The 18,936-nt window shown below is 33.3% G+C and overlaps 1 protein-coding gene across 1 annotated transcript in view; it reads left to right on the top strand.

Moving 5' to 3' along the window:
- TLL1 (Dorsal-ventral patterning tolloid-like protein 1) overlaps window positions 1-16,532 on the top strand; it is an 82,885-nt gene extending 66,353 nt beyond the window's left edge. Inside the window, exons 15-19 of the mRNA XM_051210636.1 lie at window positions 1,669-1,866; window positions 3,351-3,564; window positions 6,213-6,393; window positions 9,676-9,748; window positions 12,563-16,532. Of these exons, the coding sequence (XP_051070650.1) occupies window positions 1,669-1,736 (68 nt within the window). The 3' untranslated portion in view covers window positions 1,737-1,866; window positions 3,351-3,564; window positions 6,213-6,393; window positions 9,676-9,748; window positions 12,563-16,532. The remainder of the gene's footprint in view (window positions 1-1,668; window positions 1,867-3,350; window positions 3,565-6,212; window positions 6,394-9,675; window positions 9,749-12,562) is intronic.
- The last annotated feature ends 2,404 nt before the right edge of the window (window positions 16,533-18,936 follow it).

The raw sequence follows: 18,936 nt of genomic DNA, 5'->3' as shown, positions 1-18,936 counted from the left end.
TTCATAGTAGTTAATTCAATGGTAGTAATATATAAAAGAAAGATTGCATATAAGGTTAAAGTACAGGAAGGAAGAATTAGTTCGTAGAAAGAAAGCTATGAAGCAATTTTAATCTCATAGTTTAAGGGAAGACAGAGAGTGTATACACCTACGCCATTGTGATCGATTCTGAGCCATGTCACCCACAGTCTCCAACCATTGGTTACGATAATCATGCGGACCCCAACCAAGTAGTCTTCATCTACTAACATGGCTCAGACCAGAAGTTAGTGACTTCAAGCACTGATGCCACGTTATGGTTTGGCCGCCCCTAACTTTCTTCCCACCATCCCCTACACTAGTCAGCATTGCGCGTCGTGGTAACCGGTGTTCAGGCATACGCAACACGTGGTCCAACCATCTCAGTCGATGAAGATTCACAACCCCACCAACTGGTTTACCATCATTCCCTAATACCTTGCGTCTAACCTCACTATTACTTACCCGATGATCCCAGCAGATGCCAGCAATATTTCTAAGGCATCTGTGGTCAAATACTAGTAGTTTACGAGTATCTTTTACTCTTAATGTGATGTAAAATTAACATATAATTTAAAGGGAACACTTAATGACCAAAAGCAACTTACTTCTTTATGGTAATATTACTCTTTTAATATGTAGCTATAAAGATACCAATACGTCAACTTTAATGAACTCAATAACAATTGCATTGTTGACAATTATTCTAAAGGGAACTAAACCCATACACAAGGTAATTATAGTTGTATTTCTATTTATATCTAAGGTGATACGTAGCATCCGACATCTTTTGCAATAAGTGACACCAATCGCTTAGTAGCTTAGTGGAACTGGATTTTTACCCTAGTGTCAACATCCAATTGATAAGTCACAAGCAGAATGAGATGATCATCCTGAATTCTCTCTCTGTCCACAAACAATAGAGACTATTATTATTTGAATAATTTGTCAGAGTATAGTGTGCATTCAAAGTAGTATAATTAAATAAAGTATTTAATTATCTCGTTTGCATTTTTCTGAAATCTGTTTAAGATTATCTTATATATCATAAAAACTGCATAGATTTTGATGAGAAATAAATATTTTTTCCTACTGTTACTGTAATAACTTATCAATAAATGCTGAGCTTTGCTTTTATGTGAAATATATCTCTAGTTGTCTTTTTTATTCAATAAAAGAGATCACCGGATCTCCTCTGATCATTAATGATCAGTTCACCCCTGACTATACTATCACTATACATGAACTTCGAATTTTAATTATTATTATTATTATTCATTTGAACTGATCAATGAAATAGTTTAAATCAATACAGACAGCTTCTTATTCATCCCCCCCCCCTTAAACTTCATCTAAATGAAAAACTTTGTTTAAGAGATTTAATGAATTCAAGTAAACGGCCAGTGTGTATAAGTGTGTTTGTAATAACCTTGAAAATGGGATAAGAAGTTTGTATCTCAAGAAGTGACAAACTAACGGGTAAAATGCGTTTAGCTGAAACAATGTTGGGAAATTAATTTGTAAATACTGCGTAATATAAACGTTTCTTTGTATATATAGCCACATCATATTCTTTTACTGAATAATGCTTTAAAAAAACTTTCTTTAAAGTTGTAAGTGAAAATTAACAGAAAAATTCTCTTGTCATAGTTTTTACCTTATTTAGTATGATGATACGTACCTGGATGGATCATTGTTTTTGTTTAACTAGACATTAAAACTGGATGTCAACAAGATATATCTTCACCCGATGGGGAGATTATCACTCCAAATTGGCCAAATGAATATCCCGTGAAGCAAAATTGTCATTGGAAAATCACTGTAACACCTGGTCATCGAGTGAAAGTTGTAAGTGGTCATTTAGCATAATTAATCTCATTTTACCATAGAACTGTGTATGATATTCATTATAAGTTTTTGATGTATAAATTATTAGATAGGGTACGTTTTCCATATATTGTTGACAGGAATTTATATGTATTTTAGTCGACATATTGTTTGCTTCTAAGGTTTAGTCGTTGAACGTTTCAACGTCAGTCTAGACATTGTCTTCATAGAATACACCTGATTATGGTCATTCGAATTGATGAATGCTTAAATAAACATGAAGACACGCTCGTTAATTATTTAGTAATAACGGTAAAATTAATAAGTTAACAATGAATCATAATGTGAATGCAGTAAGAGGATCAAAATGTAGTACGGAATGCATCGACGAAAAACTCGCGTTCCTCAGGAAAACTCTAGCGGAAAACGACTATCCAAGTTGCTTCATAGAAAAGAATATTTAAAAAAAGATGTTGGGACAAGGAATCCGGTTCTTTGTCTAGAAGTAATACCTTTATACGAATCTGGAATTTAAAGGTGACCGAACATCTGATGTAACTAAAAATAGGGTAACGGCAGCGACAAAAATAACAATCTATGCGGCAAAACTGCAAATAAAGTTCACTAATGGAAACTTGTTTTCTGTATCTGTAAAGGACAAGCTTCCTCGTCTGGTCGCCTCCATGTACATTTGCCAGTTCACCTGCTCTTGTGGAGCTGGGTACATAGGCCACAGTCAATGCTTGCCTTCAACTCGGATAATAGAACATTTCCCAGTGTGGTTCTATAAGAGTGAGAGGAAAGCACTTAGATATTCCATCCTTGAGCATCTAATCGACTCTGATCATTCTACCGATCCATTGATTGATTTTATGGTTATGTATTCAATTAGTACCAATTTACCCAGACTTATTCGCATCCAACTCCTTAAAATAACAGAGGCTCATACCATCCATGAGCTCAAGATAGAATAGTGCGTACCAAAGAAGTACGTCCTATCGTTATCGTTCCTTTGGTCTTAATCTATTATTATTACATTATTATTTTTTCCATTTTGTAATCCCCCTTTTCCTTTACTTATGTCTCATATCCTCATGATCTTATTCATGACATTACCTCATCTAATTTTGCACCTCTATTACATTTAATCACCTTTAGTTACCTTCAGTCATTGCAACAAAATCATTTTGATCCTTTTATTGTACTGTGAAATTCGACTATCTGATTTAGTATTTAGCATAATGAGTAAAAAGGCCTTGATACATAAAAAAAATCCATTGATATCAAACGAGAAACACTGTTGTATTATGTAAGAAGTAAACATATTTTTCAAGTATATGACTGAAAGCATCACTATCAATAAACATTATCGTCAGTAATAGGATAAAATAATCGAACTGACTTGAAAAGTTGATTTAAGCAGTTTATCAACCGTAGTTTATGGCAAAGAGTTATTGATTCTTAGTAGATTTACTTATTTACTTTTAACTATAATTGTATTGTAGATATTTGCCGATTTTGAACTTGAGTCACATCAACAATGTACATATGATCAAGTTATAGCTTATGATGGACCAACAAATAGTTCCGCTTTTCTTGGTCAATACTGTGGTAGTAGAAAACCTGGCCCAATTATTTCTTCACAGAATCAGTTGTTGCTTACATTTAATTCTGATTCGTCTGTACAACGTAAAGGATTTCGAGCTCAACATACTACAAGTCAGTTGTGATATTCTATTAAGAAATACAATAGTGATTATTAGAGTTAGAAATATGAACTACTGAACGCCAACTTAGTGGTCTGAAGGTTAAGTACTGTCCTTCAAGCCTTAATGTTATATGTTTGATCCCTGATGGGGCTATATTTGCCTACAGCTGAGGATTCCCATTCCAGGACATAATATAATCTACACCTTGTTGTTTGGTGTAATTAAACTTAGAGTTAACTTTATTTACAAATATAAAACTAGAATATTTAACATATCCAGTCATTTTTAAATTATTCTTCATTGTGCGATTAATAAGAACTAAAAATTAGCTCACATCTTTCCTATCCTGTGCTTGCTTCGACAACATACATGTAATAGCTATGTTATAACTATATATAGCACTCACAATTTCAAGATTTAATCGACAGGATAATCTTTGTAAAGTTGTAAGACTTGGGAACAAAATGAGCCTCAATCGGTCGTAACGTGACATGTTGTAGTTTTACTTATGTTTCTAGGTTGATATTTGTTAATCAGTGGTAGTTTATCAGTAAAAACTCAAATAAATGTTATACAATGATTTATCATATCTGAAGACATTTATCTTCAAATAACTTTATTGTGATATGACTAAAGGTAGCTAGACATAGCTCATATCGTTGCCAAACAATAAGTACGAATATGGTCGGAGAGATGCAAATAAAGAAAAATACTGACAGATTGCTACTTGTGGATCACAGAAAACGTTACTAATATGAGTACTGGTGATTATTTCTATAGATTTTTGTAGTGCAGGTATCTGATTATATTTCGAATCAACCTGGGTTAGTTTTGCAGATACCATTGAATAGTCACATTGACTCTTGGTATGAAAACAAGTTTACCAAGATCGTATGGTCAAGAGATGCTAAAAGCATATAACCCTAGATACGAACCGATTGCTTCGATCGTATCATGATGAAATTTCTATTTTGTTGTCTTTGATCGTCACTTGATGTTTATCTACTTTCGATTCACAGGTAATGATCCGTCCGACACTGTGTTATCAACCTCACTTGTCAATATATTTTAGGCACATATGTTCGGTTAGTACACCGTGACTACTTTAAGTTAGCAGTCATCAAGATAACTGAGTCTGAAAATAGTTGAGATACTAAAACAGTGAAGATTTGTGCCTTAGGTGGATGCGTTTGCTTGTGACTTATCGTATGATGTGCGCGGTTTAACTGCAAGTCTTTTATTGTCTGTTTAAGTAAACAAATCATCTCTGTATGAATCAAGTACTGATAATACAGTCCAGAAGGGTAACAAAAGCATCACAACAAAATCACCCAACTCAGAAAACACATCATTACCCAAATTTCAAGAAATTAAAAGAAACCAACTTATTTAGAATTTATGCTGTCTTAACACCTTAACAAATAATGGTATGAGATTTTGGCGAGACTCTAATTTATGGACGAGCCAATCAGGAGCGTTTGAGCAATTTCAAGGTCACAGGGCCAAGTTCAACACCTGATGCTCACATACGATCGGTTTACAGCGGATTTTAGAGAAGAGGTGATTATTGAGCGGCTACAAGAGATGAGACCACTAAGAAGTTCTTGTACCTATGACTGCGGTTATCAAATGACTGTAGTAAAGTGTGCAGACTACCGTGATGAGATTGTATTTCGTTGTTCTTTATGTTGGAGGAAAAAGTCTGCTCGAACGGGGACTTTCTTCGCTCAATCGCGACTGAAACTGAGGCAAATCATGATAATAGTTGCAAATTGGATAATAAAGACACCAGTAACACTGGCCGCGGCGTTTGCAGATGTTACTGAAATTTCAGCAGTCCAGTGGTATGAGTAGTATTGTCGTGACATATGTGCAATCAAAATGACACGTCTACACCAATCATTCAGAGGAGTAGAAAGTATTGTGGAGATAGATGAAACAGTAGTGAGAAAGCGAAAATACAACAGGGGACGTAGTATCAAGGAAGATTGGGTGAGTAGCAATTCCGTAAATATACTTGACAGGTACTTGGAATTTATGATCGATCAACGCAAAAGGGACATTTTCAGAGGGTCAGAAACCGGCATGCAAGCACAATAATACCAATTATACAGGAATACGTGCAGTCGGGCACTACGGTATATACGGATGATTGGAGAGCTTATAGATGCCTTCATAGACTTGGCTACGTCCATCATGTCGTAGTGCATAAACGTCATTTTGTCGACCCTACTACTGGCGTTCATACTAACAACATTGAAGCCATATGGTCAAGATTGAAGGAATTTTTAAGACCGTACCATGGCTTTAGAGGACGACTATTATGAAGCCATATGGACGAGTTCCTATATCGTATGCATTATGATTTCAGAACATCTGAACCTTTATGAAACCCTAACAAGTTTTTAAATCATGTAAAAGAAGAATATCCACTGTAATTCATTAGTTTCTTATAATATATTTTTACTTTATACTATCTTCTGATTGGCTAATAATTGTCAAGGTCATTTAGGATTCGTTCAAGGTTCGTCCATACATTAGTCTCGCCGAGATTTTTAGATTAGGAATCAGATTTTAGAAATGCAAGTTTTTTTTTGTTTGGTGAGTATTTATATATCAGAAGTATGTATTGATTTTCTTAATAACTTTCTCCTAAAGTTTGTGGTGGTCATCTAACTGCTGACAGTGTTCCGCAAACAATTTATTCACATGCTAAGTTTGGTGATCTCGATTACGAATCAAATCAACAGTGTTACTGGACAATTACACCAAAATTAGATAATCATACTGTTCTACTGAGATTTCTTTATTTTGAAGTAGAAGAAGAAACACTATGCACGTAAGTTTATTAATCCTGAACAAAAATTATCTATTCTAGTGATTATTTACAATGGGGATAGTCCGGGAATGATGTCTCTGACTGTAGTAGGCAAACAGCCCGGCTTCTCCCAAATACCCTGAACAGATCGAGTAAAAGCGATGACTTCTGCTATAACAGAATGAATATCATAAAATTTGGTACTAATTTCCCAAGTTATTATTGATTTTTATTTTGTTGAATAACTAATTATTAACTAGAATACTATGTTTATGCATTCCATTTATCATAAGCTTTCAGTTCATCCATGAACTACTATCATACGACTTACTGTTCCCAATTTCTCAGTCTATTATTTACAGTCTCTCCAGTTCACAGTCACTGGTTTGTTTATATACAGTTATTATCTATTTTATGATGTGATGCTGTCCAGTATGTCTGTATATCAACCACATCTGCTTGAAATAAAGATATAGTAGAAGCTGGTTGTACATGTATTCCACATTTGTAGAGGAATGAGTGGAGTATGAACTTGTTTTTGCCATCCACTACAAGAAAAGTACATCTTCTGAAGGTACTTCACTGCCTTTCGAAAAAGCCTTTAAATTAAAGACGCAATCACATTCCCAAGACGGTGTCACAATCCTCTCATAAGTTGTGTCACATACCTCAGCGGAAAGATATTCTTCTGTTTTATGTTCACATAAGAGGTGATCTCTTCCTCTTGAAAATAATAAACAAGTTGCTATTTTCAGAAATGACAATAAAGTATATTCAGATGTTTTTGGAGATCTAGCAGCGATGTTGCCTTAATGTACTTCGAACCTAAATAATTCAGAAAGCTAGATCAGTCAGTCAGTAACAAAGTAGAACTTCGTACGTACGTACATCATTTCGAGTTGCCATACCACATTAGCACAGAGGTGCAGTTGTCGATTAAAATCCCGTAGTAAGAGTATAAGCAGTAATCCGAAAGGTTAGGGTTTGAAGATGTTATTCAAGGAGTATAATCCAGTTAAATAAATTTGGGAAGAGAAAAAAAGAGACAAGGAGAATCCAGCATATTAGAATTTGGAAGGACACAAAGAGTGGATGCACTGCGCCATTCCAAACGATTTTGAGCCGTGTCATTCAAAGTCTCTAACCATCGGTTGCTATCATCTCGCGGTCCCCAACCATGTAGTCTACATCTACCAACATGGCTCAGCCCACTTGTCAGTGACTTCATGGATTTGTGCCATGTTTTGGTCTGGCCGCCCCTAGCTTTCTTCCAACCCACTCCTACACCAGTGAACATCGCACGTCGAGGCAGTCGGTGGTTGGGGATACGTAACACATGTCCTAGCCATCTCAACTGATGAAGTTTCACTACTTCATCAATTGATTTGCCATCCTTACCTAGTACTCGTTTTCTAACAACTGCATTACTTACTCGGTGGTTCCAGGATATATGAGCGATGTTTCGAAGACACCTATGGTCGAATATTAGTAACCTACGAATATCCTCTACTCTTACCGGCCATGTTTCACTGCCATTGAGTAGGACAGAACGAACTGTTGGGCAGTAAACACGTCCTTTGGTTGATAGACGGATATCTCGCCCACGCCATAAATGACGCAAGTTGGCGAAAGCTAGTCGAGCCTTCTGTATCTGTGCTGAGATTTCGTCACACACCAGACCACAAGGGCTGATGAACTTCCAAGATAAGCGAAGCGGTCGACATGCTCAACTACTTCACTCCCTATCATTAGTTCGGGTGTCGATGCAACCCAATCCTGAAGCAACATTTTGCATTTCGAGGGGGAGAATCGCATGTCGAACATGCTTGCATTGTTGCTTATAGGGGTCAGAAGACTGAATTTTGTCAGCGTCTTCACCAAACAGAACTATGTTATCGGCATATTCTAAGTCAACAAGTGAATCTCCCGGTAGAAGTTCAACTCCTGGAAATTTAGATGAAAAAAGTATTATCTCTAAAAGCGTGTCAACGAAATAGTTAAACAAGAATGGAGAGAGTGGGAAACCCTGACGAACACCACTTGAGATAATGAATTCTGATGACAGTTCGCCATAAGCTCTCACTCGACCAGTTGTGTTCGAGTAGAGAGCTTTCACAAGGTTAATGTACATCTTTGGTACTGCTTCCAGTGACAAACACTACCACAGAACCTCACGATCGACAGAGTCAAATGCCGCCTTAAGGTCGAGAAATACGATTGTGGGGCGTCTAAATGTATGTCTATGTTCTAGGACCTGATGTAGTGTGAATATCTGGTCTATACAACCACGTCCAGGTTGAAAACCAGCCTGATTTTCTCTAGTCTGCTCTTCACGAGCTTTGATTAGGCGTCGGAGTATTATTGAAGCTAATATTCTAGACACTATCTTAGTCAAGCTGATTCTTCTGTGATTGTCACAAGAAGACTTATGTCCTTTTTTATAGACTGGCACAATCAGTGATTGAGACCAGTCAGATGGGATTACGTCCAGTTCCCAAATTCTACCTAAGACCTAAGTCAATCTCGCCACTAATACTGGACCTCCATCCTTAAAAATCTCAGGAGTAAACCTGTCAGGGCCTGTTGCTAGATAGAAAGCAGTGATTTCCGTTTATTCATCAATATTTATTGAAATTAGGAAGATCTATAAATGACACTTAATCCGTCGTCACAGAAGACATTTATATCCTGATTAGACTGTCCATAACAAAAGGTGAGGTCTCTCGAAATTTTCAAATATTTTCTATATTCGGCTTCCGTTAATAGCATCGATCAGATCTTACCTATTTCTCCGTAAAATTACTACTGGTTTGATATAGATTCGAGAGTATTTCAACCCATTCAAATAATCAACCTCAAGCAGAAAGACTATTAGCTATCTATGAAAAGATTTGTAGTGTTTATTTTTTTGTCTCACCGATTGCCCAGTATTTTAGTAAGGTATACAATACATTTTATTTTAGAATTTTGGTATGTCTGTACCCCAATCTAGGTTTGAATTATCTGTGGGGGGATGAAATGCATTTCCAAACTACCATCTGAATCACATTGCTCCATATGATGAATTAAGTAGTTCATTATATACATATATACTTATCATTAGGTATAAACGAACATTTTACTCTTAAGCAACATGAGAGAAGGTATAGAAATAATTTGTCTGTAAATTAGTTGAAAGCTGAAATTCTCATTCCAGAAATTCTTAAAATTATCTTTAACATTTATTATTCATTCTTGTTTCGTTGTTTCTTTGTAATCGTTATGAAATTACATCATGCTTGTTAACATCCTCGTATTATTCAGGTACGACTATCTTCGAGTTTTCGATGGAGGTGATCCTAAAGGAAAACTTCTGGGTGGTTTTTGTGGGAGAACTGTAAGTGAATGGGCATTTTTTGAAAATTGTTTTTCTTAATAGTTACTAGCCATATCTTTGTCTTTTGTTATGCATCCACTTTTTTCCCGGATATGATTAAAACTACTGTGATTTTTTCATTTTAGCTCTAACAATAAATTTTGAGGGTATAACTATCTTTTTTTAATTGTAGTCTTTGACTTGAGTGTTGTCTAGGTGAGTGCTTCTTCTACCCAAATATAAAGTATTTTGAGTAACAAATTATCTATGACTGTAACTGCATTTGAACTTCATTTTAAACGGGTGACAGTGTGGTTACTAGAACTCATTCTTCATAAAAAGACAGTCACTGTACAAATTATTGGCTCTTAAATCTGTCCTGAAACAATAAATAACTGACTATACTGTTTTTAAAATTATTAATATTATTGGGTGATAGGTTTGAGGAGTGCAAAAAGGGAAGGGACGGAAATTTGTTCATCAGTGCGGAGGCGAGTGTGAATAACAAATCTGAACAACAGTTGTTTTCATGTTGAAAATAGTGAATTTCACGTAGATTTTTTCGAATGCTAGGAAGAAATACTCGCAAAGTGTATCACTGATAAAGTTAGATCATACAGGAAGGGGTAAGAAAATTATATCCTTTAAATTGATATTTTATTTGTTCATGAATTCGATTTCCAACTGAACTGAACACTCCATCTTTATATTATTACCTTAGAACACTCTTGTTTATAGCTCTGCTCTCTTCCAGTTTTTCTCTTCGGTGAAACACTTTCTTCACTGACAATAATTGTTCTTCCAAACAGCAATAATCCCCAATAAATTTGCAAAATAAACTTTAGCTACTCACAAGTAGTACTAAATCATTTCAGTTACATTTATAGACACCCGATACAACTAGTGAATTTCACTCAAATATAACAACAAAAATAAACGAAATACGATGTCATAAATCTTTATTTAAATAACCTAAAATAAAGCGATATAAAAACTTAAATCCTTTTTTATAGTTTTTTCTTCAGTTTACTACTTATGGTAATTTCAGTGTGAATTGATGCTTTTATGTGTTTAGTGTTTTAATATAATTCTGTGATTCGGATGGAAGTTGTGATAAAACCCAATGAGATAACAAGTAAATTTGATTCTAGCATGATAAGAAATTGAAATTATAGTTAGGAGGAATTTCTTCCATTTCACTTGAAGTTTGCTTTCCATTCACAAGATAGTTTAATAATTCTAAAAATATTTATCTGTTTAAATCCTTGAATGACAAGAGCATTATATTGTACACATGTTCCCATCCGAACTAAATTAATACTTGTCACAGCATATGTAGTAATTATGACAATATATCATTGGTGAGTTTTCTTGTCATTAGATTTAGAAGGGATTTCTTCGCCCTCACATTTTTTTAACAAAAAATACGATCGATAAAAAGTTATTCTTGTTCATTAAAACGTTTCTTTTTTCCAGATGATTCTACGTGAACTGATATCTGATGGATAATAAATATTTGCTTTTCATGAGCTAACTTTAAGATTGGTTCTTGAATTTTTAGTAAGAAACTAGGACTGGCGAGTTTGAATCATGTAGGATGTAAGGCAGTTTCTGATCGATGCCATCGTATGATCATTGCGTTGTATTATAAATTGATTGCACTCAGAAAAATTGACTTTTGGACACCGACTTAGTAGTATGAAGGCATGACGCGCAACATGGGACTTAAAGGTACCACGCTCAATCCCTGGTGGTGTATTAAGCGAATATTACTTAGAAATTCTAAAATATAACGAATCATCTGTTCAAAGCTCAATCACCTTCAGTGATTCTCCAATTAATATCATTTTGTTATGGGAACCCGCTTTTAGATTGAACTAACCCCAACTTATATAACTACTTTGATTCAAAACGAGTTTGGAAATTAAAGAAAAGCAAAATTCTGAAGAAGTCCAATATACTACTTAACAATATGTATTTATATTCTTAATGTAGTAACTTTCTACATTATATTTATGTAAATAAAATAATAATAAGTGAATGGATTTTAACAATGGAATAACTACTCTTGAATGATGATGGAGGTGATAATAATAAGCAGAAAACATAAAAGAATGTAAATTTATCATGTTTATGAAATAAAAATAATATAGGATGGTTTTTTATAAATTCCTTTATTTAATTATCAAGACGAATGCAATGGTGAAATACTGAGCTCTCCCCTATTTCCACTTTAATGTATCTAGTTCTTTTAGATTTTCATATAATTCTAATACATTGTCTACATGAAATACTCAAATGTATTGTAAATGCAGTGAAACAAAGACTACTACTACTGTAGTGAATAAACACTCAGGTGGGGGGGGACCAGTTTGTTGATTGATGCATAATCACATGGTCGTTTAGTAAAATGTGAAAATCACACATCAAATACATCATTTGTAAATCTTCTTTGAAGTGTTTCTTACAAGCTTCGTTGTTCCTTCATCCTTGTTTTTATCTTGATGGCTTTCAGTTCCCTTCTCTTTTCTCTTCATTTTAATATTCTCGACCTTCTGCTCGCAGGCATTCTACTTCTGACTGGTGGCGGTATACTGCTACTACAATTATTATTATTACTACCACCATAAATGACTTTGTTTAACATTCCAGGAACACTATGAGAGATGCTATTATTTTGTTGAACATGTATCCTATATATATATACTAAGGATTTGTATAATTTGACTGTTTGTTGATATTATTTAGACAAGTTGTCTAAACATAAATTTTATTAAACTTTTCTTTATTATCGATGTTTTTTCAATACATTGGTGTAAATCTACACACACCCAGGATATGCACGCATATGCAAAATCAGAAAATCCAATCTAAATAAAGGAAAAAGTTTTATCATTTCAGATGGGCACTAATACGTGTACACGAGCTTACATACATGTACACAAACAATTAAATGCACACACACACACAGAAACCAAAATGCTTATCGGTTTATTTTCTATAGAAAATAAATGAGAATATCAACCACTTGGAGATGTACATTGATTACCCTTGCTATGATTTATCTAAACAGCCGAAACATCAATTATCATAAATTTTAATGGAAAATCATTCAAAACTATTGTTATTCCGTAACCATTCTCCCAGACTACATAATTTTTGTTTTCACAAGATTTTCACTTAGTTGGAAATTATTATGTTGTAAAATGTACATTTTTTTTCAGAAAATATATTAATGGTTTAATCGTTTTGACCAACAGGTTACTTAGTTAATTGATCTTAGTTGCTATGATCATTTCTGTTGATAAATTTGACTACTGTCAAATCACTGCTAAAAATAGTTCTTCCCCCCATAAAACATATGATTTCTGTCAACGTCTACAAATATAGTCTAAATGAATTGCTCGGATTGTGATAATTTTATTTGACTAGACAAATAATCTCTACTATAGTTATATGTCTCAATCACACACACGCACACACATTAGTATTGAATCCCGAAATAGCTTGAATAATAAATTCAATAGTTTACTAACCATACTGTTCATGTGTTCAGATCAAAAGTTTGTTTTTAGTAGGATCTAAGAAAGAAACACACACACAAAAAAAACAAGTAAACAAACGACTTTTTTAAGTCTAAAATAGTATTGACAATTATTTACTTCACACACTTTTAAAAAGTGACGATTTTTATATTCAATCTCCAATGGCAATCAATGTAAACTGCACAGAAACTAAAGTAAGACGAAAAATAAATAAATATTTATAATAAATCTATGAAATTATAAATAGCTCCCATTTGTCAACCTGTTAATCCAATTAATATTACAATCATAGTTTTTCTTAGTAGTATACGAATGGGGGGTTTTTGATAATGGTAACATAAATACGTTCTATCAGGGGTACTTCCTGTCACCAGTTAAAATGTAACAATTAATTGGGAAAAATAATCAACTGAATCTACCTGTCTAACTTTACCAACAGTAATAAATATTATAAGAGAGAATGCTAAAAAAATTAGCTCAATTGGCCAATGAGTGCTTGTTCCGAATATTTAGAAAATCATGATTATTATTATTATTATTATTACCATGATTATAAATAGTAACATTAAACTTGTCAATATTATCACTAAGAGATGAAAATGAAATATATGCAGAAAATGACCAGTTCATGAAACAATTGAAATAATGGTTCCTACTGCTATTAAGATAATAAATTTGGATAAAATTAAACTGATTATGTTGATGAACTAGTAGTGGTAGTGGTGGTTGGTTGTAACGATTTTGGTACCATTTCGTGGAAATTTGTTTTAAAAAACTGAATATACCAATGGTCACGCAATATCACAAATTAGCTGTAGTTATAAATATAAACCATTGGATAACAGCTTAGTGATACAAAAGTTCGTTACTGGTACCGAAGCCTGCAGGTCCAAGATTTGTTCTTTGGTAGAATCATGAATGCTGAGAAGTCCTATAGTAGGGCGAAATTGAACTCTTATCCTTCTTGATTTTCAGTGGTAAGATCCAATAATGTAAAGTACAACAATAAATATTGACTTGATTTTTTTCATTTATTACCAGCCGACATTTTCCATATAGGATCTAGTATATTCAATACCAACGTTTAAATGGCCTGAATATCTATTCAATGAATTGACGATCCTGAATAGATTTACAGATAAAATTACTGCGTAGTTAAAGCAATAAAGTATTTTGTAGATACCATATTTCAATAGATCTACTTCAAGAAATTTTGTCAAGTATTTAAATGTTTCTGCATTTGCGGAAAACACTAACCATACAAAACACCTGTTCAATATTCCAATTTTGTTTGTTATGCTGGTTATTATCTATCATATGCAAATAAATGAAACTACTAGTCTTTTCTTCATATTATTTTCTTCTTGTCAAAGTTACCGAATACATTTTTGTCAAATTCTGGACAACTGTATCTTCAGTTTGTTAGCGACGATACAATTGGTGGTAAAGGTTTTCAAGCACAATATCAAATGATTCCATATGATTTTAAATTACCGAAGCATGAAATCGATTCACAAGTGTTAATCAATCAAATACCATCTCATTCATCTTCCGCTTCTTCTTCATCTTCCTCATCATCATCTCCATCATCAGTTTATTATGGTAAAAACGAAATGTTACAGCAATATCAACCATTTCATGGTAATCGTTATTTATTTCCACCAGCATGGGGCACCGGAAGGATTCGTTATTTTGGTGATATGCGTAGTTCTGAAATGACTGAAAATTATCAATCTACTCGACCTTTTAATTATAATCCGTCATATCAACATGTAAAACACTCATCAACTATACAACAGACAAATCCTATGATCTACTCACAAAATAATATTTATCAACGTCGCGATGGAAGACTTCCTGTTAATCGAGATAATTCCCAATTACCTTGGCGATTTGTTTATACCTATCCACAAGCTAAAAGTTCATCAACTATAACTGCTACTAATAATCTTTTCAGATCCAGTCCGTCATACACAACATATAATTCCCGTTCATCTAAGCAAACTTCAAGTCAAAGTAGATCACCAGCAGAATTTCTACGTACAACTATGCGACCAGTTTCTCCTTTACTATCGCAAAATGCAATAAATTCAAGAAATCCACGTATAAGTAGTACATGGCATGTACGACCTGGTCGTATTGTACACCAACCTCAATTAAATATCATTAACAGAATAATTCAACCAAATTCAAAAAATTACCAATCTTCACCACGTGATATTCTTCGACAAGTAAAATCACATTCGTATCAACGGAAGCAAACAGAACAAAATCCCAAAAGTCCTATGCGTTTTCATGTAGTCACTCAAAGGAATCGAAGCCCACCATTGTTTTCCGGTGGTAGCCAATGGAAACAGAGAAGTATGCCTTTGAGTAGTAGATCACGTTGGGATGATAGAGCTATTAGAGCATTTTAATTATTAAATATAAATTATAGTATTGCTTCATTTTCTTCTACAAATGCCTCAATTTTTTTTTCTGGTTTTGTTTTAACTTTATCTAAATTCATAGACGGAACTGATTGTAATGAAAATTAAAATAAGTTTATTTTTGCATAAAGAGAATTTTATTTGTGAGACAATTAAATCTTTAAGGTTTTGCTTAAATGAAACGAAATAAGCTAACTGTTCAATAGATAAACGACGTTTAATATTTCAAGAATAGCTGGAATTACAATCTTATAATAACTAAATTAGTTATTAATTTTAAATGAAAATAATAATCTATTCCCTATTGCATTTTGTATAATAATTAAAAAGTCTATCACTACTGTTAAATTAGGTAATGTTTATTCGAATATATTAACATACAATTAGAAACATGACAAATATATTTGGTGTGGATATGTATTGCATTTTATTATTATTCTATTACTCATTTATTGTAATTTATTCACTCCATATTTCCATGTTTCCATTTGTTTCTCGATTGTTCTTTTTTTTGCATAAAAAATAAGTAAAGTAAATAAAGATGAACACACAATTTAAAACAAACAAACAAACGAATAACCTTTGTATGTATTGAAATTCAAACTTCTTGAATAAATATTGTGATGTAATTAATGTTAGTTGAAACTTTTGTTTATTTCAATGAAAGGTAAATGTGCTAATGAACTGCTAAATAATTTCATTGATTTCCATTATTTAATATGAATTTTAATAGTTGAATTCATGGGTCATTTAAGACTAGACCACTATGGAAAACCTGGAAGCATTGGACGGCCGTTCTATCTTATTGTGAGACTCCTCAACTGATAGGAGCTGATAGGTCCTGGTTTTGAGTCTCGTGAGGCGGGGTTGTGGATTCGCACTGTTGAGGAGTCCCACACTAAGATGAAACGGTCGTCCAATGCTTCCAGGTTTTCCATGGTGGTCTAGCTTTAATTGACAGATGAATTCAACTATTAAAATTACTATAATGTCCGCAAAACCTCTCTCTATTAAATATGAATATAAAACTAATACTACTGATACTACAACCACTACCACTACTACTACTATGTAGTTTTAAACTAGGGGATAATATTATGACATTAGAAATATAAACGACATTTTTCTCCCAAATTAAAATTAAAATGGAAAACTTTTTCTAATAGTGATTTATAAACAGATGAAATGTCAGTTTCCCACTCTAAACAACATTTACATTTACTCAGCTAATAGAATATTACCGTCGATAAATGATAATTTACTTTATTCATATGTAAAGATAATTTTATTATTTTTTCCAAGTAAACAAGATGAAATTTTAAGATCAAGACATAACTAAAACTAAGAGATAATCACTGGACAAAATTAAATTGAAACGAACATCGTGGACTCTATTGTTAACTACAAATCAATATTAAGCCAAATAGTTTATATATATATATATATATATATGTCAAAGCATCAGCTTACGATTCACATAGATTTTGTTTTAGTAATATTGTATTCCATGAGCTAGATGATTTAACTAATAACCATTTAGTATTATTCTGGATAACATCATCAGCGCTAATAACAGACTAGACAAACTGACTTGATTGTCAAAAGATTGGTTAAAAAATTCGTTTAATATCAGAGCATAAAGATATGAATTATGAATATTCTTTTTGATGAATTCTTATCAGATTCTATAGTTATAAATCAACAGTAATGTTTTAGAGGGATGTTCAAGTGTTAGGTAAATATTTTTAAAAAATATTATATGAATGTACACCTGTTGGTAAAATGTGTATACCGGAGTTGGTAACTGTGGAACTAGCAAGTGTATATTGAATATCTGTTTCAGGTTGTAGAACAACTGAAATTAATCGGAGCAACACAAGGATAACATACTGTTAGACAAACAGTAATGTAATTAACAACTACACTGATAATTGTAATTGAGTAGAACTGACATAAGTTATGTATATTGGTCAAATTGGGCCCTTCGAGATGGTTATTTGCTTATTAGGCTTAAGACTAAGTGGTAGCCTGCGAGAGTGAAGGTCCTAAGTTTGGTTCCCAGTGGGGTAGTGGGTTCCCAATGCTGAACAGTACCATATTAGCAAGAGATACTCGTCCAGTGTTTTCAATAATGGTATGGCTTAGGTCATTTTATTACTTCAACTATAAAAAATCGTAATTCAACAGCTAATTATGCTTCGACTTATTACAGAAATTTCAGTGGAAACAGATAAACTTGAGAGATTGAGCAACACAGTTTTTGTTACAATTGGCCGAGATTAGTATTATTGTGACCTTTGCATACACCTATTCCTTTGTGGTCTTTGTAATATGGCAGTGCGACCTAATTCACATATCTTATTGTGTGCTTTATTTTTTACAATTATAAATATACTATGATGTTTACCGATATAATTTTCTTGCATGTGGCATAAAAATTTACCTAAAGTCTCATCTCCCTTCTCACTCGCTTGCGGTTGTCATCATGGATGCCCAATTGTACATGAGTCGTTATTCTAGCTAGCAACATAAATTGGTTTTGAAATCAGAGGAAACTGCAGTCATCCTTACTTTGGATTCAAACAATGTAAATCCGCAATAATCGAGACAAGTGATGATTATGCATATAAATGCAGAAAAACTTGAACGTCTACTTGAATAATAGCTCATATCGATACAGATGTTTTTAATGCTTTCCTTGAAACAAATCATATCAGTCTACTTGATATTGTAAAACTATTGCATCTTTAAGTCTAAGATTTCCACAAATTGTCACAATTATTTAAGGTTACGATCAAGGCAAATTACAAATATCTAAGAAAGGATATTTAGTAAAATAAGGAAATAACCAATGGTATTTGTGGGACAAAATGGATTGATTTATGTTCGGCAATTTTCACACTGCTTACATGAATTCCATCTGGTTTAAGCATTCTTTTCAAGATTACTAGAAATGAAACGGAGAGAGCGTTGTTTACTCAAACTGAACTTTGAAACATAATAGCTGTTAAAAAGTTATTTGCTACAGGTGCAGAGTTATACAACACATTTGCATCAATAATAGAACCTTTCAAATTGAAGTATAAATTACAATGACACCACAAGTGACCTTACTCTCACCCTTGTTTGAGAGTGTCCTCAGTCATGTTGTATATTATGAAAAGCGTACTATTTGTCATAAAGTTAAATGTTTTGTACTTCCATCAAATTTAGTGTGAATTCCGTTTATTATCGA

This window comes from Schistosoma haematobium, chromosome ZW (genome assembly GCF_000699445.3).
Source record: "Schistosoma haematobium chromosome ZW, whole genome shotgun sequence".
NCBI classification, from domain to species: Eukaryota; Metazoa; Platyhelminthes; class Trematoda; order Strigeidida; family Schistosomatidae; genus Schistosoma; species Schistosoma haematobium.
The sequence above is the reverse complement of the archived record's forward strand: the minus strand, read 5'-3'. Positions and strand labels throughout refer to the sequence as shown.